The sequence below is a fragment of the Mytilus californianus genome, unplaced genomic scaffold (genome assembly GCF_021869535.1).
Source record: "Mytilus californianus isolate M0D057914Y unplaced genomic scaffold, xbMytCali1.0.p SCAF_8, whole genome shotgun sequence".
Taxonomy (NCBI): domain Eukaryota; kingdom Metazoa; phylum Mollusca; class Bivalvia; order Mytilida; family Mytilidae; genus Mytilus; species Mytilus californianus.
In genome coordinates this window covers 37,617,326-37,645,110 of record NW_026262734.1, presented here as the reverse complement: position 1 = coordinate 37,645,110, position 27,785 = coordinate 37,617,326, and the positions used below count along the sequence as shown (strand labels likewise).

The 27,785-nt window shown below is 31.2% G+C and overlaps 1 protein-coding gene across 2 annotated transcripts; it reads right to left on the bottom strand.

The window, feature by feature from the left end:
- Nucleotides 1-4,060: 4,060 nt before the first annotated feature.
- Nucleotides 4,061-25,640, bottom strand: LOC127710642 (uncharacterized). 2 transcript variants are annotated; one of them, XM_052216581.1, is made up of 2 exons: nucleotides 25,037-25,640; nucleotides 4,061-5,827 (listed from the first exon to the last, which is right to left on the bottom strand). In XM_052216581.1, exons 1-2 carry the CDS (start codon nucleotides 25,068-25,070, stop codon nucleotides 4,209-4,211), a joined length of 1,653 nt encoding a protein of 550 aa, XP_052072541.1. In that variant the 5' UTR covers nucleotides 25,071-25,640; the 3' UTR covers nucleotides 4,061-4,208. The 2 variants fall into 2 exon arrangements, with proteins under 2 accessions (XP_052072541.1, XP_052072542.1); XM_052216582.1 differs by lacking the exon at nucleotides 25,037-25,640 and adding an exon at nucleotides 24,800-24,863.
- Nucleotides 25,641-27,785: the final 2,145 nt, after the last annotated feature.

Genomic DNA, 27,785 nt, shown 5'->3' with positions numbered 1-27,785 from the left:
AGAGATTGTTAACCATACACACCAGCTGGCTTGTCTGATACTGCCCAGTTATGTACTCTGTTCTGTGGAAGATCGATTCGTGATTTGCTTATGATTTTCTGTCGCAAGTGGAAAAGTACAACAACACAACTCTAAAAGCCGGATGTGACCAGAACGATGATTAGCTTTTGTTGTTATTGGAATCTGATTTTTTTTTCGTGCCTTATGTATAAACGCGAGGTTTTCATGAATGAGACAGCAACCCAACGACACAAATGTCCAAAACACATCTATTATAGACCAAAACACAGTCTTGAACAATAGACAGATGTCTAATATCTTTGGTATCAGAATACCATTCGTCTTCTGTGGCCCAGAACAGTCTTGAATTACTACTCAAACATTGTACTTACGAAGCCATTAGTGCATTAGATTATATAGTCGTATTCCTGCTTGATTATTTGTTCATCTCCATTCTTTTGGCGCATATAACTTTTCTTTTGGGAACTATTGCATAGTTTACCTTTAATTGCGTAATGCAGTTCCGTTTCATATGAAACTACAGTCTGCTAATCAAATATTAAATACAGCACTTCTATGAAAGCCATTAGTAATAATAAAATAACACTAAAGATAGAATGACTAATCAAAATATAATCATTCGATACATCTTAATTGTGCAGTAAAAATAAGCATATTATGAGTATAAAACACATTTTGATAATTAAATCTTCTACATCATTTGAAAAGTGCGATGCAAATCTGCCCATTAAATTACGTGTGAAGATAATGATTGGAAATATTTAAAACCTTTCGTCAATTTTGGAGTGACATCAAATTAACATTAATGACAAATAAAACAAAGTACTTTAAATAATAGTATTTCAGTGAACCAGAGACATGTAATACAAGTGCATTATTTCCTGAAACCGCAGAAAAAAATACCGTATGCAAGGGTACGACAAGTAAAATAATACTCATCAATATAAAAAAGATTAGAAGATTAATTGTATATGTCAACAATTGATTGGTGATTGATGTTTGTTGTTTATCGTCCAGTGACAAATATTTCATCCATGTTAAGGACGATATATACATTGTATGTCAACGAGACATCAACCTATTAAACAGAAATTACCCCCATCTAGACCCTTTCCAACCTACTTATGTGCTCTCGCTTACTTTCTGTAAACAAGAGCATAATTTGATACGATATTGTTCATTTATGTTTTGATTGTACTTTGTTTTATATCCACAGAGTTAAATGTATTTTCTCCAAAAAATAGCTTTTCCTGTACTGGTTTACAGCTTTTATTGTCTGTTTTTTCATGGACTTTTATTAGTTCACTGATCGAGATTAAAAAGGGTCGTTTTAGATCTCTAAAGAGCTAAAATGAATAATTATTTTTTGTTTTGTTTAGTTTTTTGTTTTCTGTGTTTCTTATTTTGCATTATTTTGTTTTGTTTTATTTTTATTTTAGGAGGGATAAAAGGGGGTGTCATTTGGGGAAGTTATTATTGGTGGCAGATCTTTGATAGCTTCCATTTTAATATATTCAAATATTCTTAGTGAAATCGAAACCATTTTGAAATTAACAGATTGATTCGACACTTATCTATTGTTAAGGAATGTATGCTTGCTTTAAGGTCTTTTTTGTTGTTTTTTGTTGTTGTATATATTTTTTCTCATAAATTTGAGGTCATTTTTCTTTATCTTTGAAAATAATGCTTACTCTGTAAAAATTCTCTTGAAAATTATTACTTATCAAACCTTTCTGTAATCAGATGATTTCTTAATCTGTACATAGCTCATCTCTGTAATTAGTATTGTATTTGTATTACCTAATACTTTTATTTTCCACAGTTATTCTTTATACTTTTGCATCCCATTATTCTCTATTCTTCATATTTTCTGCTCATTTTTCTCTGTTCATTATTTTTTGGTCATTATGTTCTATTCTTTTAACCCCACCCTCTTTTATACAGCAATGGAATTTACTGTACCAGGGACACGATGTTGAGTAAAGCACAGACTGAATATCAACGTCAAAAATAAAACAAAAACAACATTTTAGTCTGTTTTATGGTAAATTAACGAATTGATTTTCTTTTGACAAACAAACACACAAGCACAGAGACAATTTGGGTTATTATAATGTTCCATTTTTCTTAAAGTATCCTGACGACTTGTGTATTCTCGCCACATCTGTGCCTTCGTTATACCAGGAATTCTGTTTTGTACTTATTCTTTGTTTGTGTCTTTTTTCTCTTTTACCGTTAGAATGAACTTTTTTTACACTCATTTAAAAACATGTTTCATGAGTCCCTTGACAAGCTCTTTTCATATGTCTTGTTAAGGTTAATCTTTATTTATCAACTACATAACCAACCGAGGTTGTCGGACTAATAAATTTATTTTCCAACTATTAGTAAATATGCTGTACGTCCAAATGTATCAAATGTATCAAGCATGATTATTCAGGATGAGAACAGTGTGACATGTCTTCCATCTGGACAAATTATTTTGACTCCTTGCCGATCAATGTTTTTCTTGCTTTAATACGCCGCGTCATGGAGGCGGAGGTGTGGTGGAGGGAAGCAGCAAGTTCCAGTTACAAAGTCTTTGACTTAACTCGGTTGCGTTCGTACACAGTACTCGAAACGTGCAATCTATCGGAGCCACATGAGCAGTTACAAGAAAAGAAATAAGAAGCTTGTTTAAAGTCAGGGTTATCTTATTTTTTGGAATTATTATAAAGCTGTAGACAACCAATTATAACAATCTATGATTTATATACTTAACTGTTACTGGCATCTGTATCTAATAATATTTTGAACACCCCAATATCTACGTCATAAAGCAGGTTAGAGTACTGGTGTATTATCAAGTCATCTCTGCAAGGGTTAATATGTACACTGAGCGCTGCTCAGTTACGGACGATGGAGTAAACTGTGTTTAAGATGAACAATAACGGTTGCACTTATCAAAAGTAGGAAATTTTACTGAAATTTTACTGCATCTGTCATCTGATATTCTAGTTACATCATACAAGCAATGTTTGTGAAAGGAGTTTTGGTGCTTATACATTAATTGTACAAACTGTACCCTTATGTATATCAAACCATCTACGTGTACTATTTGTTTTAGGTGTGAAACACTGGTTTAAAGGTTAAAATAGATACGAAATGTAATTCCGTTAAGGCAGAGTTTTGTTTGTTTTGATACGACATTGTTTTCATATACCTATTTTGGTTCGAAACAAATTGAATGATATACACCCCACCAGCACCATGTTACTTTGTATAACTTATATGCTTTTAAATTGATTAGATATCGATAAGATACATCTATTTTTCCAGAAAAATACTTTTTCTGTTGAAATTTGTTTACGTACGTTTTTTTAGTTCCACTGTCAGATCGAGATAAAAAGGAAAGGGCTTATAAACTTAAAATCTATAGAATGTCAACTATATCAATTAGAGAAAAATCTATCAACTTATTTTGGAGTTAATAATATAGTAGCTATATTATAATCGTAAACTGCAAAAATGATCAGCTCGACAAGATCTTTTAACCCTGAAAATGTCAGAAAATTTGTGAACCTGTTTATAACTTATTGCGCCTGAAATATACATTTTTTAAAATTTTTCAAATTTTTTGGCTGTTATTTTGAAAATTAAAGGAGCTAGGTTAAAATTGTCTCATTGGCAATCATATCACATCTCCTTATTTTATATGTATGCTGTTTATAGTCACTGTAAAGACGCTATTGAGTTACGTATTTACATTATACCCATAAACTGTATGTGATTGATTGTTACTTTAGTGAATTATCAGTTGCTATTTTTAGGCCATCTTTACATTCTGAACATGAACAAGCTTTTGTCTTATAATAATTGATAGCATAACTCGTGTAGGTATATTTTTAGGTTTCTTGCATTGCGTTGTGCCGTATTCTTATGAACATTCGGACATGGCAAACCAAACGACTAAATGCTTTTTTACAATTAAATCTGTATAATTTGTTTATGTAAATTATGTAAAACTTCCTGGGTTTATTACACAAAATTGAAGTTAATCTTTAAAGTTAAAGCTAATTTAATTTTCATTTTACTATACTATTTTAATCATAACCATACACATAAACATAATAATACATACAAATATATCAATTACAAAATCAATTTCAAAGATTATGCAATATGTTAATCAGTAACGCAAGTTCACTTTATTGGCTAGTTTTTCCAAGAGAAGAATTTGAAAATGCTGAAAGCGGTCGACCTGGTGGGAAGAATGACACCCTTGACTTCGTGTCTGTTGTAGAACGAGGTGACGAATTTGGACTAACAGACAGATCAATCAAGGTTGGAGATATCAAAATGCTGTCCATGGAAGCAGAATACTTTCTCTTCCAAACAGGAGAATTTCCATTCTGAGTTTTCGATCGAAGTAGCAGTGGCATCGGTGGGGGTTTCTTTGGTAACCCAGAGAATGTTGTATTTGTATGATCTATGCTTCTTCTTGGCTTCGGTATATACTTTGGTGGAGTTGTGCTTTCCTTCCACTGTTTGCTTATAACCTTATCGTTAATCGCAAACTGAGCTTTTTCACAGGCTTCTATTCTTGGAAAGAGTCTAGAACATCGTGTAACAACATCATTCAATCTGCTTTGTTCTGCTTGCTTTTTGAGTGATGTAATCTGAGCGCGTATTTCAATTGCGTCACGTGATATAACAGCTGGTGCTTGTTTAAGTATTTCATCAATTGACTCTTCTAAGACACTTCTCCGAGTTTCCGTACTTTCCCTCAGTTCAATCAGCGTTTTTTCTATTGTGGTAGATTCATGGACTACGAGTCGTTCTATAAGCTGCTCGAGTCTTTTGCAGTCGGTCGAAACGATGCCTACTTCTTTTGTAGAATCCCTAACAGATATTCTATAAAGCGCCAGTCTCTCTTCTACCAATTTAACACGTCCTTCTAAATACTGAATTTGAGATCGCATTGATTCAGCTTTGTACATAGAGACGTCCTTGTGGTTCTGGTCTCCTTGTTGACCTTGTTGCCCTTGAATGTTGTTAAGTGGTCCAAGTAAAGCTTGCAGTTCCTTCTGTAGTTCACTAGTTGTGCGTTTTTCCATATCTATATGGTATTGGAGCGATGCAATGTGTTCACATTTTGATCTAAACTCTTTTGTTTGATTGTTGAACTCGGTTTTGATTTTCTCCATGTTTGTTTGCATTTCCGTACATTTTGATTTGTACGCTTCAATCTGACTAAGTAGCTCTGCATTAAGTTGCTTAATCTTTTGAAACTCGCGAGTTTTTTCATCCACAGCTAATTTAACTTTTAAAAGGTCTTTAGCTAGTTTGTCACTGTTTATAACGTTGTCTTGTGCTTCATGAAGACGTTTTATTGCTTCCTCCTGTTCTTCTATAAGCTTCGCCTGTTGTTCTTCTTTCAGTTGATATTCTTCAAGTTCCTTTTGCAAGTTTTGAACTCTAAGCTCAAACAGCTTAACCGTCCCTTTATTTGACTCATGATCTTCGAGCAAAACAGAGTGTCTCTTTTCCAGTTTCTCTCCTCGTTTTTTATAGACAATAGCTAAGTTTTCGTCACTAGATTTATAGTTTTGAATTATTTCATTTTTGAAAGCAAGTTCTTTTTCTAGTTGTTCTATAGTCTGTTTGAGTTCCTGTATACTAGAGTTGTGAGAAGATTTGAGAGCATTATATTCAAATAAGAGTTCTTCGTGGTCTTGTATTAGACGATCGCTGATGTAAGTCTTTAGTGACTTTAATTCATCTTTTGTAAGTTTATTTGCAAGGCGTTTATGTTCCCGGAAGAGAACTGAAAATATAAAAGAAAAACAGTTGATGAATCGATTACAATTATTTCGTGAAGGTCATAACAAAACGTCTGTAGGTAGAGATGATACCAATAAAGATGAATATATACCCGACTGAGTAGTTTAATGTGTGAAAGTGATAACACACATTAAGTGATTATGTTTAAAGAAAATAAGGAGATGCGGTATGATTCCCAATGAGAGAACTTTCCAAACGACGTGTGTATAAGCAACTAAAGAATAAAGTTTGTTCTATGTATGTTAGGTTAAACAGTATTAGATATATGTATAAAATAGAATGTAATAATTGTAACATAATTCTGTAAAACATACTAAATTATATTTTGAGCAAAAACGGTCAAATTAAGTACGAGCTATTGATAATGTCAAAATACATAATTTCGATTTGAACAACACTTTAATATTGAAATATGAGAAGAGACACCATTTTTCATTTCTGAGAATATCATTGTCACACAAGGGGCTTGGCAACGCATCACAGTGCTTGAATTGAAGTGCAACATAAATATGTTTAATAGAATACAATTAAAGCTTGATTCATTTTCGCTGTGGTTTCTATTGATCGATCAATAATATAAATTATTTGTTATATAAAACATGAATCTGAAACCCATTTTGCGTAGCGGATATTATAACAGTATTGTGCATTTGACTGTAGACATCACGCTTAGACGTCTGCATACAAACATAGAAACAAATAACCACCTGAACAAAACATTAATCAAGTCAATACAAAAAATCGTAACTTTTGTTCTTTGTGACTGTCGATCAGATTCGCGTACATTCATTTTAAACTTTGCAGTCTTTTCAATTATCAATAATGTATAACGATAACTTTTAGTCACTTTTATAGTATCTGGATTAAAAAGAAAATTAAAAACTTTAATTAAAACTCAAGAGTACTTAAAATATCAAATTAAACTGACAAAAACAACAAAAGATTATGAAATTCTTGGCTTGATACAGACATTTCTGGACTAATTGACATGTCTAGATATTTCTTGATCTTCTGTCGTTTCTCTTTGAAATTAAGGTGCCATTATTTTATTTACATCGCAAAGAATCTGTAGGAATTGGGGATTGAAAAAGCTGTTGCTCATTAATGAAAACCCCGCTATATGTATTCAATAAACAGGAAGTTGATGTGAAAACGCACCAAACGGTATAACATGCTCACATGAAGATTGATATCAAATTTCAGGAAGCTCTCAACTGTAGTTCCTGTGACAAATGAAACACTTATTCCATGGGAAGGACGGACAGCATACAGATATAGGCCAGTATGCCTCCTCCTTCGGATAGGGGATATACAAACATTTCGAGAGACATTCATAGAAAAAAAAATGTTGCATTCTTCTAGGTAAACATGAAATAACACACTTAAAGAAACAGTTCTTCCAAAATCAATTCCTGGAGGAAAGTGTACCTTGAAACGCATTCTTTTGAAGAAGAAGCTTATTTTAAGAACCCGAGGTTAGTGCAAAAGAAGCTTTTTTTCAAAGTTCTGTGGTCTGAAATCATTCGAAATTCTTAAAATTGTGAGCCAGACGTTTTAAATTGGTAAATTTCTCTGTTTGGCGCGACTCTATCTAAAAACTCATTTAAATTGATTTAGAATTATAGAAAGTTAAAATTCATTTCTGAATACCAATCTTTATCGACAAACGTTTTAATTGAAATAGGTATAAAAGCCTTTCTCTGATAACATTATTCATTTTATAGCCATTCTCACATTCATAACAACAATATAATGCAAGAAAAGGGAATCAATTAAAGCTACATTTTATTACATAACAAAAGACGGTAAAACAGCTTAATTGGATTATTTGCACATGGTGTTTTGATCATGTAATTGAAGTTTTAATGCATCTGTCAACAATCGTTATTGGCATTAGAGAATATGATAGATAAATGTTTAAATTTTTATTTCCAATAGAGGACCCATTATGGGCATTATAAGTACAGTGATTTTTTTTATATTAAAAAATTGCAATACAGACAATACACAAGAAAAAGAACTCAAACATGAAATATAAATTGAGTTTATAATATATACGAGATGATATAATTTGTTTTGTAAAACGTCATCCAGACTGTATAAATGCAAATGAAAAGAATTAATTATTAAAACATAAGTATGTTCCAGCATGTTATATTTTTAAACCATTCAAATAAAGTTGTATACAATAATATATAATATGATTAAATAGTGTTGTTTAACAAGGAAGTTTTGATTTTGCCATACCTTTGTTTGCTATGAAAACCCCAACGGTTTCCACCTTTGGAGAAGAAACTATTAACATTTACAGAATAATCAAATTCAACCCCGGGTATTGGCTAGGGTTCTGTCGCTTAAATTTTAGAAGAAAAAACTAATTATCTGTGCATTTTATTTTTTGGTGGACTATTGTTTGAATGTGTTCGGGTTTTTTTTTCTTATAGTATTTGTACACAGTGTCTTTTTCCTTTTTTCTAGTTTTTAGTCTGCATTTAATCACGTGATGAATTGTTGGCATGATACAGATGCCGATTTATCATTTCGCTTATTTGTTCGGTCATTAGGAAACCTTATCATTAAAAACAAATCTGCTGTCATGGTTTCTAGGACACGAACATTTTATGTTTTTAAGGGAAAAAAGTCATTGATTTTGATATCATTAAAAGATTTACAGGTAAATACCACATAAGAAGGGCTTGTGAATTAATATGTTACGTGGAAACATTCTTTCCTGGTGCAATATTCTAGATTGATAATGACTACTATAATGAGGACCTTGGATAGGAGTAATCCTTGCAATGAAATGTAATAAAAAGTGAAATAACACCAATACCGAACTCTAAGGAAAATTCAGAGCGGAAAGTCCCTTAATAAATGGCAAAATCAGAAGCTCGAACTCATCAAACAAATGGAAAACAACAGTCATATTCCTGACTTGGTACAGGCATTAAGACATCATATTGAATGTAGCACGCATGTACATGTTTAGTGTTTTTTTTCTAATTTTCTCTGTGAGTTTATAACTCATTCATGTAAAAAGGTATTTCCTATTAACAAACATACCGAGCTCCAAGGTAAATTCAAGAAGGGTAAGTCCATAAAAACTGACAAAATCAAACATTAGACTTTTTCAACCATTGGAACGAATGGAAAACAACTGTCATTTCCGAAGAAATGGTTGTTCAAACCTGGTTTTATAGCTAGCCAAATCTCCCCCTTGTATGACAGTTGTTTATAGGTCTGTATATATAGTTCAATAAATAGACTGATTCCACGTTTGAATATATAGCAAACTGACAATATCTAGATCAATGAGACTGTTGTACGACAACACGACGATCATTTACAGATAATGTGAAGCTAGAATAATCATAACTTAAAGAAAAAAATAAAGAAACAAATCTAACAACGTTCAATATATTCACTTAATTATGTAGTCTTACAAGTGCTGAGTTGTGTTTAACGTCCATTGGGAAATATCACATGGAAGAATTTGTGTAAGTTAGCAAATATCACATGCACACCAAGAAGAGATGTTGTTTTAAATGTGATATGAATATGGACATGAATTTATATTTTAAACACACTATCAGCGAGATTTATAACATTCTATATATATACATACATAGCTCACAAGAAACAACTGTAACAGTCCACAACAAGACATGTCACCCTACCCTGACATACTATGCAGACTCCGAGTCGACTTTTAGTTGCTCTGACTTTTAACTGTCGAGTGTATAGTTGAGAAGCATTAAATACAAAATTTCAAGTCTTTGGTTTGACCCAGTCTTGGATAGAAACCATGACCTCCCGCTTGCTAGGTTAGTACGCTACCATGAGCCAACTAATGTGGTTTCTATAGAAAGAAGCAAATATATAGTGTAGCTTTATTTGTCTTTATATGTCCCTATTTACAAGATTTCTTATTAAATTTAGACTAGTTTGAAGTGTGGATCTCATGAGACCTTCGTAACTTACGCATGAATAATATTCAGGTTATTGATTAAAAACACAATGCCATGCTGAGGTAGTCAAGATTGAATTTGAAAATAGAATAACTTTGTAATATGATTTCTCTGAGGTAGTTTTAATTAATTATAAACTAATCTACCGTTATACAAATCATTAACTAATGCCTTAACAAGCTATTCTGGTACTTTATTTTCCATCGTTGAATTCTTAACTATCTTATAGCAATTACAATTACTTCTGAACACTTAAAAACCAGCAGGTTTCTTACTTATTAAATAACCATGGACTGTATTGATTTTAACTGAAAATATATATTTTATGGTGATGTATTTCATTTAATAAAGGGTTTCAAAATTACTTCTAACAATACAATATATCAAATTGTATAAACTATACAAAGTTTAAAACCAATCAGTTATCCGATAGCGGTGTTTCGAAATACATGCAGCTGTGAATCTATCTGCGAATTAAGGATGTGTAAGCCTAGTATTCGGTATTTATGTCGGGGACGATATATCAGTTACAACGGTACACACAAAGTATGAAGCTTACAAAAATACACATTAGAATATAAAACTAAGTTAAAGTGTCTATAAATGTAACTTTAGTGTTATAGAGTTTGTCAAAGTGCCTTATTGTTTCCATCTATTTTTATGTTTTTGTATATGTAAAAATATCAGTGGTATGGCAAGCTGTAGATTACTAAGCCGAACAAATCTGTGAGTAAATCCGAAATTGCCTGTCACATTTGATTGTAAACAGAATAAATTTTATTTTTTGTTTAGAAATATCTTTAATCCCTTCCCGGTAAGTTATCTATCCTTTGGTATTTTCATTAACCGTAAAATTTATAAATTACATCGATTATGTCCTGCTACGAATTTACTTAGCTTACTGTGGTGTTACAAGATTAACTCAATTGACAAGAAAACTCGAAAAATATAAAATATTGCTATTTTTATCGTTTACCAGAAGCGACAGAAGTATTTTTAAGTTTTATTTGGTTGTTATATGAGTTTCATTTGATTATATAGCCCAAGGAATGAAACAAAAGTTCAGTGAAAACAAATATCCCACTTATCCAATGCAACATTTAGAAATTAATAAATTACAAATTATTAGATTATTTAGATTAAAATTACAATCTGTTTCCATTTTGGAATGATTCTGAGTACATAACTTACAATTTTTTGTGTGTAATATTTGTCAGTTTGACAAATGGATAACGATTATCACATGTTGTTTGAGTACAGACGTTTTTCAGTGGAAAATAAATTCAGGCAACGGTTTAGTTTACCGATGTTAAAGTAACAACGGTACCAATTGTGAAAAATATATTAAAAAAAGAAGAAAAAAAACCTGAACTCCAAGGCAAATTCAAAAAGGGAAAGTCTATACAAACTGACAAAATCAAACGCTATCAATCAACGGAACAAGTGAAAAACAACTGTCATTTTCCTGACTTGGTACAGGCATTTTCCGAAGAAAAAGGTGGGTTAAACCTGGTTTTATAGCTAGCTAAATCTCCGACTTGTATTTGTTACAGTTATTTATAGGTGCGTTATATTGGCAAAATTGGGTGAGTAACCCAAAACAGACATAATATGTTGATGTGACCATAATCGGGATCAGGTTGTAATTCGCCATGTTGAACACAAAATTGGATATTTGTTGGGAAATCGTCTTTCATTCTAAATCAATATTGGTTTCACTTATCATGCTTATAGTTTAGAATATGAAAAACGACACGTCAATAAAACAGCAACTAAAAAAAAACCAAAACTTATAAAAATTTCATTTAACAGCCAACATAGGGTTGCAACAAAGAGGAAGTGTTTTATCTACGGAAACTACTATAACCAGAAGAAACTTATTTTGAAATTTAATGACTGCTTAATGTGTAGCATAAATTGCTTGCTTGTGAGTTACATGTAACATTCTGCTTTAATACGACTTTATATTACTAACATCATACGTCTCTGATCACACTTTCGATTTTATGTTCTGTTTTGTAAATTATATCATGTTTTTACTTTGGTTGTGATCTTGCATGTCCTTTCATATATTTTATTGTCAAATTTTAAATAAACCACAAAATTAGTGCCTTATATACCAGTTTTGGCACAAAACATCAATTAGAAAATAGGTAATGTGTTACCATATTATGGTTGTTCTGAATCTCTCTAGTACAAACAATGTTATGGCTTCAATAGCTTTCGAAAAACGCAGAGATACATTAACACAACTAACTGGTAATAGTCTGTTCTATTGGCTAACACATATTGATCTAGAAGTTATACGTGATTGTTCAAAGGACATTCTCTGACAGCTGACTTTTATTTCCTCTGTGTTCGTAGATATTTCAGTTTTTTTCTTTCCAGTAGGAATTCGTTGATCATAAAATATAGATATAGGAAGATGTGGTATGAGTGCCAATGAGACAACTCTCCATCCAAGTTACAATTTATAAAAGTAAACTATTATAGGTCAAGGTACATCCTTCAACACGGAGCATAAGTTTTTTTACTGGTACCTAACTGTACCACTATATTAAGATAAAAGAAATGACATTCATTGACTGTCATTTGAAAATAATCAAGACATATTACGAATGTTTATGGCATTTTCCTGTATTCCGCTGACTGTCTGACATTTGGCCTAATACTTAGAAGATAATTTATAGCCTTGGGAGCTTTTCATGTCAGCCATTATGTTACATAATCCATGACATTTTTAGTAACCTTAGATTACTAGGAAGTCTATATTTTACAAGTATATAGGGAACGTTTGAAGTACAAGGTATATTTAAAGTATTAATCATTAATAATATTTATTGTAGCCTATAAAACCTATATGGGAAAGCAGAAAAAAGTAAATACTATTAAGTTTACTACCAAACATATTCCTTATTAGTCATTATATTATATAATACGTTCAAAACGATATTAAAAAATAAAACTACGGGGAATGATATATCTACAGCCAGAAATATAAAAAGGGTTAATCCTTAGATGGATATCTTCTCAGAAGATATCAGGTTGTGTTCATAAGTTATACATTTAAAAGTTTGCAACTTAATCGATCAAAAATAAACGATGTTTGACTGTTCTATTTATGCCATTTTTACGGAAAACCGTTAGGAAAATTCAGTTGTTAAACCTTCTCATGTCAGTTCCAATTTGAGATTTTTCAGTTCTTAGTTTACATTTCTCGGTTCCAAGTTGAAATTTCTTAGGTCTAAATTTACATTACTCAGTTCTTAATTAACATTTCTGTCCCTTTCGTACGATGCCGGTATGTCTAGAGACACATATGTGTTTCATTCAGTGTCATACGTTTTTAGAACTCGGACCAGCAATATAATCAAATGCAACTTGCAAAACAGAAGACAAGAGCATAAGTCAAAATTTACTTAGGAGACCCAAAATCTTACTTTTTTTCAAAATCAGCTGTAGATGAAAAATTTAAGATGACAATACAAGACCGAGTCAATTCATAATTTCTTATTCTGTTTAGGTCCCGTTTATTCATTAAGGAGTAAATTCATAATTAAAGAAGATAGATATATACAAACAAATTCAAGCCAACACTGAAATGAGAGACAAACAATTAAAAATCAAACAACAGTGAACTTCAACACTGGGAGAATGATACCTTTTATGAAAGTTAGGGTAACAGCAGGTTCATAGGAAAGGGTAAATATCCTTTCCCGGATATCAAATACTATATTTTAAACCAGATATAAAAAAGCAGGATTTTATGGGAAATATAATGGCAATGATTTGTGAGGCGCACAATTTATTAAGTCTAACATGTGTCTTTGATATTTGTCATTTGAAACAGATGCAAAAAGATCCTAAAACTCCTCCAATCAACAAAAAGATGTGACTATATAGGGTCATTTAATCAGAACAAAATCTGGTGTTGTAGCTCAAAAAGTTTTATGTGCTTTGCTTTCCAAACGTTTCGAATCGAGTTTATTATTACAGAAACATGCACTAGAACACACGAGTGTACATAAGTACCAAACACACAGCTTTAGTTATTTAAACTAAAAAGCAAAAAGTAAAAGTTATGATGTTCTGAGTATCTTTCAACTAAAGTGTACATTTTGTACCATATCAATAAAGACACAAAGTCATTCTATTAAGGTATCATATATATCTCTTTATTCGGATCCTTTGAAGTTTGAAAATGCAGAGAGTTATAATATTATCAATATGCATACAACATCTTCTTTGAGTATTTGAAGTTAGTATTTTTACAGTTTTATTTGAACAGTCGATTAAAAGATATAGACAGGCGGAACAATTCCTTTAAATAGACATCAATACAAACAATTTACATTCGAAAAAAAAATTAAATATTTACTAAAGGGGCAATATCAAATATTTCTTTTACAGTTAAACATTTAGCTCTGTATATATTTAAATATCTAATTTGAATCACGTGAAAAATTCTCAAGTAACTCCATACCAAAATGTTTATGAATTTAAAGATGTTAGAATATGAAATGAATATCCTTGTATGTGGTAAAATAAGAATATTTAACTTTAGTTCGCTCGTATTCAAGCTACGTTTTGCTTTTATGTGAATGGAATATTCATTTTTAAAATTTTATTATAGAAAAAAATTCTATATGATAAGCATCGAAAGTTAAATTTGAGTTATGATTAGTCTTATTGTTTGCGCCTCTACTGTGCAGAAAGATATTTTGTGTCAACTACTCTATTAAGTAAAATTTTATTACATATACACAAGTTTTACAAAACCTTAACAATCGAGTCTAAATTAATGTATGCGTATATTTCAATATATCGTCGGTTTTATCGATACTAAACGCTCTTATTCACGGCATTTGAAGTCATTTTGAATAGTTTGACTATTCTTTTTTTACTTTTTAAAAAAAATTCCTTTCATCTGACTTACTTATTAGAGATTTTGATTCAACGAACACTTAAAAAAGAGGCGAAAGATACCAAAAAGGAAACTCATAAAACAAAGAAAAAAAACTATCAGTCTCTAAACCCCTATATCGAAAACTAAAGACTGAGCAACACGAACTCCATCAAAAATTAGGGAGTGATAAATTCTGTCTCACTTCACGAGCTGACATATGGACATTCAGCGATGAAACATGCTTATCTTAACTTGAACAAATTGCTTTATCTTTTCTTAAACTGTATTACAGAAAATTTTCTTATTTCACAAATTTCAAAAATATGTTTCATGTTTTAATATAGAAAAATATTTTCACAACATAGAACGAGTATCGTCTATCGTCGTATTGAGACCAACATATTGCAAATCTCACTCACTAAATCGCTCAGTTACTCGAGATGAATTTGCCAACTGAGACTGTTAATATTGAGGGGCCTGATGGGTTATTTTCGTTCTTCGTGGTCGGCGCATTTTCGCTATCGTGATCCGTTTTTCTACAGATTTTTTTTTTTGTATTTTCGTGATCCGTGATCATAGAGATTTATTTTCTGTGAATCGTGATTGACAAAAAAATCAACTCGTAAATCGTGATGAGACCCCCCCCCCCCCCCCCATCAGGCCCCTCAATATTAGCCGATAAAAAGATAAATCTATATATATATTTTAATGGATGATGAAGAGTTCTGATTGACCAATTACATATTGTCACCATACACATAGTAATATGAACATTTATCACCTTTAAATGCCTTAATGCAAACTGATAACCACGTCCTAATTGTCAAACATACTTGATAATTAATGGTCACACAGAAACAGTTTATCGATAATTGTAACTGTCATCGTGAAAATAGAAAAAAAAACTATTATAGAAGCAACATATCATTTAATATTTTTCATTACAATATTTTGTTTCTACGGAGAATTTGATATAATACTATGTCTTCGAATGACTGTATTCATATAAGCCACTTTACAAGAAAAGTAATAAAAGGAGGATAAAAGGAACTACCAAAAAATATGTGGCAGTACTGCAGACCACACCTACCAACAAACACCCGATTGAAAAGAAGGGATGAATATGATATATTTATCCACACAAATCCGAACACGCTCCAAAAGTAAATGAACAGCGATTGCCGCAATTCACTCCAAAGGTGCAATGATAAATTCGAGGAAATGTCGTGTTTTAAAATTTAGAAATATTCATATTGTTATCTTCACCACAGAACTGTGTAAATTCAATATCAATTTGACAAATGTTTGAATAAAACAAATTCGTGAAATATGATTTTGATATTGAACAAATGCAAACAATCGTCTTATCTGAGATATAGCTTTCCAGGAACCTAAAGCTTATCTGACACGATATTATTTCTAACCAATTTCTAACAAAATAATGAGATTCATTTGATTTCTTATATATGACACCGAAGTATAGCTGCTACACAAGGAATGCATGCATCACCAATGTTTAAAAACAGAATATGTTCAGAGTTCATTATTTTTTTTTAATGACAAGTCAGCCTTCTATGTATAGCCTTCTAAAATAGAGAAAAGAATGAAAAAAAAGCTGTGTCATACTGTACATTTCATAGATTGTATCACCTTTCTCTTGGGGAAAACTATTTGTAAGCTATACCCGTTTGATAAATTATTAATTGTTTGAACGCATTGTTTTCAAGATAGTATAAAAACATGGTTCAGGAAATAAATTATAGTTACGGAAGAAAGGGTACGTTCATAGTGAAAAGTGTCAAGTTTATTTACATTTAATTTCTCTATAAAATTAACGTCTAAAATAATGTTCGGTGATATTACGACTACATACAATATTTCTGTTATCTAAGATTATAATATGCGATGACAATTAATGCCCAAAACATTCCAGCATCCTGTTATATTGTTATATTTCCACATTGTTCACCAACGTTTTTCACGTCGTTTGTGAACGCACTCCAGTAGTCTTCTTTTAAATTTTACATTTACTGATTTGAGGTCATAAAGATATATCCATGCGTATACAAAGTTTAACAAAAATACCGAACTCCAAGATGAATTCAAAAGAGTGAAGTCCATTAAAACTGACAAAATCAACGCTAGACTTTAACAACCAAGGGAGCGAATGGAAAACAACGGTCATAATTCTGTTCTCTACGCAATTTTAAAAAATAACGTAACCTCTTATAACAAACTTTTTCGTTGGATTGAAATATTTTGAAAGTTAAACTATGAGAAAGAAAAGTGTCTATTTATATCAGATGATATCTAGGAAATCTTGGATGCTTTTAGGATCTGCCAGAATATATTTTCTTCTATAGCGGTACGTTATCTTTATGGTAAATCTTTACTACCGTATTCAAAGGCAAAAACCAGAGAATAGCAAGGGAATGTGATATCGGAATGAAAGTTCAAAAGAGCAGAGAACAAGCAAACCATACTGTTAGCACACACGCATAATATACCTATAAAAAATAGCACAACAAGACGCAATATGGGAACAGTTTCACCTTCATGTCTAACGATCTAAGTATAGTTAAATCTTTTGATCTAACAATTTAAAATAAGTTTATCTACCACAATGGTGTTACGCTGAACATTTCTTTCAAATTGAGAACTCTTGGTGAAATTTCCCTAAGAGTCAGATAAACATTCATCAGACGTGTATATGGAACACAACATTATTTTATTTATCTTAACAACGGAGGGTTTTCATATATACAGTGGGTCGTTTTTTGTTGACTTTTTCTGTAATTTTCAAAAATTTTGTGAAAGATGTGGACTGCGTTTTACTTCATTTTAAAAATGATACACATTGTTTACACAAATACATGAGGCAAATAGGATGGCAATAGTTTTTTTATATTTCGTCGTCCGTTTAAACTCGTGCATGTTAAAATTTCTTTTCTCAAACAATATTCACTGTAAATGTTTAGGTCTATATCAAGATTAGCATCACATCTGGTGTATATATGTTGCTGATTCACATGGAATGGGATAGATGCAATATATAGTCTTTAAACTTGAAATATTCAGGTTATTATTGTTGTCTCTCTGACAAAGTTGACCGTATTTACTGTAAAAATGTTTTTGAATGAGCTTCTCACACTATTTGGTCATATGGAAAGGATGCACGAATATGCATTAAATTCAAATTATATGAAAATTACCCATGTTACGTACATGTATCACATAACCAGAAATCTCCATATTATTGAATATTAGACCAACTGTGAATAACTGTATGATAGATTAAAATTCAATTCAATCATAAAGCTTATAAAAATTTGATAAGGTTGTGTCATATGGGAAATTTTATTTACAACTGCATAAATAAGACATTGATTTTTTGTTATGCAATAAACTTACCAGGTTCGTTATATTAATTTGAACCGTTCACGTATACAAACAATGTCTTTTATGAAAATTTTAGGTAGTCTTACTCGGTTTATATAAATAATATCTATAGATATATCAAAGCAATGACAGCAATTTAAAAGAGGCAATTTTTTAGGAGAAATTTAATATCTTAACATGTACGAAGCATGTATTTCTTATCTCATCCATATTCAATGCTCATCTACATGAAATCAGTTTGATTCAATTCAGATTAAAACAAAAATACGATTCCAATATGGGATGTGCGGATTACTAAGATTTAAACATGATGACAATTGATAGTGTCTATCCTCTTCCCATAAAAGCACATGTTTTAAATCAAAGTAGCATTTCGCTCTACTTTGAATACGATTGGAATTGTCTTGATTTGTTACATAGTAATAAATTCAAACAGCTGCACCAATCTCAGTTAAAAGTAAAGAAAATATTGTGTTTACCAGTTTATGATGTCTTCATTGTCAACATTTATTTTTAACTAGTTATGTCTTTTTAACATCTCAAATTTTTACATGTTTACTTATTATTTACATAAGATAATTTATTATTGCATCTACCATAATGCAATCCCCTGTCAAAAGTTTTATATTCAAAAGTATGTTAATTTTGTGCCTTTTTACCACTAAGATTTTATTTGAATTGTTGATAAAAGATAAATGATAAACGATCGCCTTTCACATAACTAGTTATATCAGTGCAGATTTAAAGATTTATATCTCTGTGCAAACCACCAACATAATAAAATACAATTTAAACGAAATAATTAAACTTTACGTTGAGTTCTTTCATGTAAATGCAAAAGATTGCAGGTTATTTCTTTATCATATTTATACAATATATACTTTAAACAAATCGCTTAATACTACACAATCTCATACAGTATTTACAGTTCTGTTGTTAAGAATATCACCTACCTAACTTAATATCTTTGGATCGAAAGCTTAATTCTTTGAGCTTAAATATATTGAAATGAATAGATACCCAAGATAAAAAAAAAAAAAAAACAGAAACTAACACATCATTCACGAAAGAGGAGATTTTAGGATATCACATATCCTTCCTTCTATTCCATGATATGAACATAAGAAAGATAATGAAAATCTCCCATCTTTATACTGAATACTTAAACTTCACAAAAATCTTCATCAAGAGCGACATATAGCCGGGTCGTCAAGACGTTCGTCTTAACTTCTTTCTAAAGTTCTTAACACAGTTCTTTTTTTCCGATATGGATTCCTAAAAATTCTAAAGATCTACACAAAAATCTTCAATCAAATTTTTTACAATTTTGCAGAAATATCAAAACCTTTGATTTTCGACACTTTATAATATATGTATTATTTCCCATACTCAGTTAAAAGATCGACTACATCATCTCATTTAACTGAGAGTTTTCAATTTAAATAGGAAACGTAGATACAAATGTCTTTCTTTAGACTATGAAAATCTTACTTTGTGAAGAACCATACTCATTTCAACAACTATTAAACCGAATATAAACATCAAAATTCTGGAATTATTGATCGACAACATATGTGTTGAGTTTGGCCGAATGATATTTCAGCATATAGACAGTATTCCAATAGGTACTAGTTGTACATCACTACTGCCCGTCATGTTTTGGTTCTCGTATAGAGCAGAATTTATACAGAACCTTCTAAAAGACAAAAAGGAAAAGCCTCTTGCAAAAAAGTAAAAAAAAACAAAAAAAAAGAACGAACTCCTAGGTAAATTAAACTAGAGGCTCTAAAGAGCCTGTGTCGCTCACCTAGGTCAATGTGCATAATCAACAATGGACTCTCTCCAACATTGTAGACAAGAATAAAGTTCATGACAAAAATTTCTTTCTTGTTGATCTTGTATTGCTGATCATTTTGTCTGTTTAGTTTTTCTCTATCGTCTTTAGTTTTTGTTCAAAACACAAAAGAGGGTACAAAAATCTTCATTTAAGGGCAATCACTCCTATGAAGAGTGACCGTCTACTAATCATATCGGCAAAATTTGACTTGTTTGTGGATCTTGCCTTGCTGATCATTTTTGTTATTTAAAGTTTCTATTTATCTATTATAATTTTTATCATATAAGGCAAAATGCCAAACAAAAGTAAAAATCGTCATTAAAGGGCAATAACTTCAATAAGGAGTCGTCAGAAATTTCCTTCATTTGTCTTCAATGTTGATCTTTTCTTGCTGATCATTTTTGCTTATTTAAGTTTCTATCTATCTATTACAACTTTTAAGATATAAGGCAAACACGCAAAAAAATGGTAAAAAATGTTATCAAAGGGCAATAACTCTAATTAAGAGTCGACTGATGATTTCAACCATGCACACTTATTCGTAGATCTTATCTTGCTGATAATTTTTGCAACTTAAAGTTTCTTTCCATCTATTACAGTTTTCAAGATAAAAGGCAAAAATGAAAAAAGGGTAAAATTTGTCATTTAAGGGCAATAAATCCTATAAGAAGTCGCCTGACAGTTTTGACGTCATGAACAATCTGTAGAGCTCAACATTCTGGACAAATTTGCCCTGTCAGAATTTCTGTATTTATAACAGTTTTCAAAATAATAGACAAAATATTGCATTTTACCCCTATGTTCTATTTTGAGCCATGTCGGCCATCTTGGTTTGCGGGCGGGATCATCGGACACATTTTTAAAACAAGATATCCCAATAATGATTGTGGCTAAGTTTGGGTAAATTTGGACCAGCAGTTTCAGAGGGGAAGATTTTTGTAAAAGTTGACGACGAGGAACGACGACGACGGACGACGGACGACAGACGCCAAGTTATGAGAAAAGCTTACTTGGCCTTTCGGCCAGGTGAGCTAAAAAGAAGAAGTTCATAAATCTGACAAAATTAAACATTATCAACCAACGGAACAAGTGGAAAAGAACTTTGATTTTCCTGAATTAGTACTGGCATTCCATAAAGAAAACTGTGGTTTGTACCTGATTTTATAGCTAGCTAATCCTCCCAATTGTATGACAGTTGTTTATAGTTCGGTTATATTGAAAAATTTGGTGTGCAACGAACACAGACAGGTTAATGTGATAATATTTTGGATCCAGAAAAGTAATTTCACTTTCAGATATATTGATGATTTTCGGTCACTCAATAATCCACATTTCAATCAGTGCTTACATCTCATATATATAAAATTGGGGATGCTACTCAAAGTAGAAGGTCTGCTGCATATCTTTACCTAGATATTGACACAGATGTACGACTTCAAACTAGCACATATGGCAAACGTTGTTATTTCAACTTTCAAATTCACAACTTCTCATTTCTAAGCGGTATCATACCCTCTGCACCATCGTATGGAGTTTAAATATCTCAGTTAAGATGTTACTCTCGTGAATGGTAAAACAATATAGACTTTATTAACAGGGGTGTGCTCCTTACACATAAAAAACTGTCCCATCAGAGGTACAATGTATGTGAAAGAACGGCTGTTATCCACACTACATAAATTTTACGAACACCCAACACACATTGGTTGACCGATACGTTGTGTCGGTGTCTCAACTCACTAGTGACATGTTGTCGCGGTCCTGATCTGTAATTTTTACGATTGCGTCCTATTCCCGATTGTGACATGCTTACTGAGTTCATGCGATTCCCTTAGTTTCTATTTTTTCTCTTAATTTGACTCTTCTTTATCGATTTACGAGATTTGAACATCGGTAAACTACTGTTGCCTTAACAGACATACATTTATTTCTAATTGTGTCAAATATCATAGAGTTCTGACAATGATATTGGCTTATTTAATAGTCTTTGAAAAAAATGTGTTAGTTTTGCTAAGATATATTTAATGAAACAACTGTCTATGTCAAATGTTAATTAACTCCAGTTTGATGTTGCCTTGACGTCTTGTTGTCGTATATCTCATCTACTTGTTTAATAATAATGAAAAATGGTAATCAGAGACTGATAAGTTATGGAAAATCAAAAATACCAAGAGTCCTTTGGACAAAATCCTTTGTACAATATACCCACAGAAGACTGACCAGTATAATCGTATGATCGCAACTGATTTCGGTCCGCACAACGCATATTTCCGGAATACACAGCATATGCTCATAATTGTTTTGAGATATCTTGAATCAATTTAATTGTTGTCTTTCGAGATGTTTTAAGACTTTATTTATGCCTAAAAGGCGTGTATAAAGAAACAAATGTGTCTAAAGATGTCTCAAAACGTTTAAGATCATTTGCTAGTAGAGTAATCTTAATTGGATATGCTTGAAGTAGTTGTTGGTGTGTTTGTCTTTCTAGAAAAGTAATAGTTTCAGTTAATTTAAGACGAGCCATCATCCTTGTGCTATGACGTTTAAGGGCATTAAATAAAAAGTGCACGAGGACAATTACGACAACACTGATATAAATTAATTTTAAAAGCCCTTGAATTTATTTTGATTGTCATGTGTTGTAATATGAGTTTGTTTAGGGTCTATTTCACGGAAAAACAGTATTCTCGTAAAGCGTGTTACAAAATCTTGTTCCATGTATACGTCTCGGATATCGTGTTTTATGATGCCTCTCCCACAAAATATCATTCAGAGAATAATTTTAGGGGTTTTCCCATCGAATGATAAAACTTGATTTCATACGTTTCCTATATTAACCTGCATTGACTATAATAAATTCACAAAAGTAATTGATTTAATATTATGTCATGATTACAACGTGTAAACTGACGACAGAAATAAGATACCCAAACACAAGTTAACCAACAACAATAATATTTACACCGTTCCATGGTTAAATCAAACTGTCAGATCGTATCGCCCTCTCTTGGGGATAACCGTTAAAAAGCGATAGCATCCTACAAAATGCTTTATTGTTAATACCCATGTAATGATGAATATTATAAAAGAAATATAAACCAACAATTACTCAATAGAAAAAATAGTCACGGTATGGAGGGTCTGAATGTGGAACCAAAGTTGAATAATCTAATTGAAATCTTCAAAATACGAAAGTGCAATCAGTTTATCAAAGAAAAAATTCCCTTACATTTTGTTAAGTCAAAGTTATCAAGTCTTTCTTTTGATCTGTATTGTTAGTTAAGATTTCAAATAAGAAATACGTCGTATTCCGCCATAACTTGCATTCATATATATAGAGCGTATTGATATACATACAATAGAGCCGCATCTACATTGATAACAAGTCACCAAGGGGTAGTTTATCAAGAATTTGATACCCTTTTGTATAGATTGAAAAAAAATTACTTACATCTAAAACTCAGTAATATATTGCATGTTGACGTTGTGTAAACAGAACAACGGATCTTTATTCAATACAAACAATAAATAACAGAGAAAGGTTGTCCTATATCTAATTTTAGCGTTATAAGCTTTTTTGAAATTTTATATCTTACATTCATGTGATTAAAATTAATGCAATTGATGATCACGCAGAATGAAAATTTCCCGTGTTTTAGATATGGTGACATTTGTAAAATACTGACTTCTTTTTTTGTATGCAATCATTGTTTTAAATGATATATTTTAAAATTTTCACTTTTTTTAAAATCAATACTTTTACTAACACGTTTTAGTGCTACGTATTCCTCTGTGATAATCGACCTCAGACCATTTTTGACTTGTCTTCATATGTCATATTTTGAATCTCCAATATCTTTATTCTCATAACCATTGATACATAGGTACAGAGAGGTTGAAAAATATGTACAAGAATGTGCATCTATCTACAAACATTTAAATACATTTACAGTGGTTTCAAAACAATATACATTTTAGCCAGGAGGACCCACATGTTTGTTTACACACTTTACGAACTTACATAATCCTTTCAGCTTTTGGCTCATCAGTTTTTTTAAACTTTAATGTATTAACACGAGCCAAATAGTATTTTTATGTATGATTTCTTACTGTCGTTAAACAATGGACATTCTAGCAGATATTGTAATTCGTCTCCACTGTTACCAAGATTACAAAGATGACATTTTCTATCATTACTATCAACGTTATTCAACCTCCCTGTTTCTATTGGGAGTCTGTGGTTTGTGGTTCTATATTTACATAAAATAATACTTTCATTCAGATCCAAGATCTCAAAATATTTTTCCAAAATTTTTATTTTACTCCCAAACGTTCAATGTATTTGGCTTTCCAAACTGTTGGTCCTAAACGTACTTGGTTATTTCAGGAGCATGTATCGTGCATATAGATATCGCACCATACATTTATGTAAAAAGTGGGAACATATTTTTGTTTGGTTAATATTGCATAGAAAGGATAACGTAAATAAAATAAAAAATAAGACAGTAAAAAAACCATACACACAAGTATAGATATATTCAAAAAATATATCCTAGTGAGGTACAATGCATTTTATATGTTATAGTTACAAACTAGGACAAGCCATTTGCAATAGCATTTGAATATGTTGAATTGAAATAGGAGCTAAATGTATATCTCTCTTTCCCTAGATAGAGTACAGACGCTTTACATCCTTTTACTTGGACTACCTTTTTTCTTTATTGTTTTTTCATACTTAAGTCAAATATGTGTTTTGCAGTTTTCGTTGTCTTTTGATTCACACTGTAGAAATATCGCAAATCGAAGTAGTTAATAAAAAGATTTTAGGATGTTAGTGCCACTCACCATTGCTCAATAGAAGGGAAACCATGAATATAAATATTGGAATATGTATTATGATGAACGTTGCCCATCTGTAAATGATAATTATTTACAAGAGTTACTAGTATGATTAATAAAAAATATCATTAATTTATTTTAATTTTTTCTCTGACTTATATTATGTTGAATATATTCGAATATAAAAGTAAGCTAAAAATTTAAAATTCTAATAAAAAGATCTCATTCAAAAGAATCACTTACCTTCAATTCCTGGTAGCCCGTTCATGTTTGTCATGAAAATGAAACAAATTTGAAATTGAAAGCTTTATAAATCAATCAGTCAAAAATTCCCTCACATCTTTTCACGTGTGCCTTTCTCTCTATTCATACACGTCTTATTTGATGATTATCGCATTGACAGTCTTTCATCCGTTATGAAATCTCCAAAACATTTAATAATTCTTTTGACAAGTTTTCTGTATATATAATCATTCTTTTATCTGGCCTCTGTATCGAATCCTATATCTACAGTAGCGTGAGCAGCCAAGCCTCAGTTTGTCGCATTCAAGTGATATTACTGTTTATATCATTCTCACCTGGGTGTGTATTGGGTATTATTGCAGGTGTCATTCATCACAATACACATTTTAATATATCTCTTTTTAGTTGACAGATGATATGAGAACTGGGAAGTCAAAAGCTGGTATCCAATCATTCCGGTATTTTGTAATATGAATGCAAATCGATTAATAATAGATTTTTTTACATTACTTAAAATAGATTTTAATAGTTTTGTAATGAATTTCTTTTCTTTCGAGGATGATATATAACATTAGTCGCTGTTAAGGTGAGCTAACTAGGAAGTTAGCTTTACACTCTATCCTAATATTTAAATCCACATTTCTGATCATTTCTGGTTAACTAATTTGCATGTATAAAATACTGCATTATATAATACATCCGTGCATTTTTATGGTCATGAAAAATGAAACTCCATCTTATGATCAAATAAAGATATACCGTTGATTGTATTTACAATATTTTGTTAATGTATTTCCAAAACAGTCCAGGGAAATTTGATTCACATCATATATTCAGGGTATTATCAAAATCTTAATGTTTTACTTTGATTTTGATGTTGTAGGAAAAACGTTTATTCGATTTTTCGTTAAACTGTATGTTGTGTAACCAAGAAAGCAGTTACTGTATGTTGATTTGCGTTTCAAACTTTGTGTTTCAGATTAAGGGCCTTCAGTTTTTTATTACTGTAGTGTGCATACGTTGACCATTAAATCTGTGGATATATATCATATATAAAAAGACACGCTTAGTGTTGCGGCGAATAGATGTGTTATTACAAATCAGTCCACAACCTTCTTTTTGTATCAGAATAATTCATAGAGTACCTATATAGACGTAAGTCATAAATATTGACTTTGAACATTTCATATCAGTTTTTTAAACATGATGTAAAGGCTTAGTAAGGAACATTATAATACGACGCTTTTTATCGTCATATTTGTAAATGAGCGACTAACTAATGTTTAAAAAGTAATGAATTGGTTGATCCCAGTATTTTCTTTGCAGTACATCGAAATTAATTACCCTTACGTGTTGTATATACTTGACTTATCAATCGAACCTAATGAATATTAATCCACCAACACGTGCCGCTCGCACTTGAATCAATAACATACATATATATATCAAATATTTGTGAACATCAAACATGTGATTGACTGAAATACCTTTGATATATATAAATATATTTACTTATATATAATGATAGGCGGTGTTGGCGTAGAAGTGAGATGAAAACGTACAGATATCAGCTCCTTTTGGGGAGAATGCAAAGAATCAGATCAACTCTAACATTGTCAGGTTGATTTTCTATATATATTTTTCTAGACTGTCAGTATTAGCTAGGAACAATATGGACATATTATTGTAAATTGGTACACCGTTATAGGGTGGATGGTCATCTCATTGGCAATCATACCAAATCTCCTCTTTTCACATAGATGCGGATATGGAAGTCCCCGAACAAAATAACCGATAGAATAAAGTCATCATAGATACCAGGATTGAAATTTTGTATTTGCGCCAGACGCGTTTCGTCTACAAAAGCCTCATCAGTGAAGCTCGAATAAAAAAAAGTTAAAAAGTCCAAATAAAGTACGAAGTTGAAGAGCACTGAAGACCAAAAATTCCTAAAATTTTTGTCAAATACTGCTAAGGTAATCTATTCCTGAGGTAGAAAAGACTTACTAGTAGTATTTCAAAAATTCAAAGTTTTGTAAACAGTTAATTTATAATTCTGACCATATCAATGATAATTCATGTCAACACAGAATTAATAATACAGTATCAATCTTAACAAATGTGAAACCGGCGTCGGGTTTAAAATATGCTATTGAACAGCTATCTCAATATACATGCAGTTCCCCCTGTGAACTTCAGACACATAAAATTGATGAAATAGTAATCACTGAATGTCTTCTAAAATTGTATTCACTCTTTGTTTTGAAATCATCCTTTTATTCGTTAATCTTTACAGGAATCAATAGACATTGAAGTTTATTTACAGCTTAGATTGAAGCTAATGAAATGGCTTTCACATAGTAATAGATATTGAATGAAATAATAAAATCGCAAAAGTGATCAATATATGTCTGCGTTTAAGTATAAATTAATTACCAAAACCAGTTTAGTTAAGACAATTATTTATTGTGTTCCATATCATATCGACGACAAAATGCAGTCTGATACACGATATAAAACCGTAGTAAAATAAGCAAATATAATGTTTTTGTTATTTTCTTTTTATTGATAAAGCGAATTTACAACTTGAATGATATAGTTACATTTCAGAAGATCGCCTTTGAAGATTACATAAAGTATACAAATTTGTATTGTGTGCCAACAAAAACAAATAAAAAAATCCTCGAAAAAATCTTTCCTCTGAACTTCAGATTTTAAATGATCGTAAGGGGTTACTTGCGTTACATAA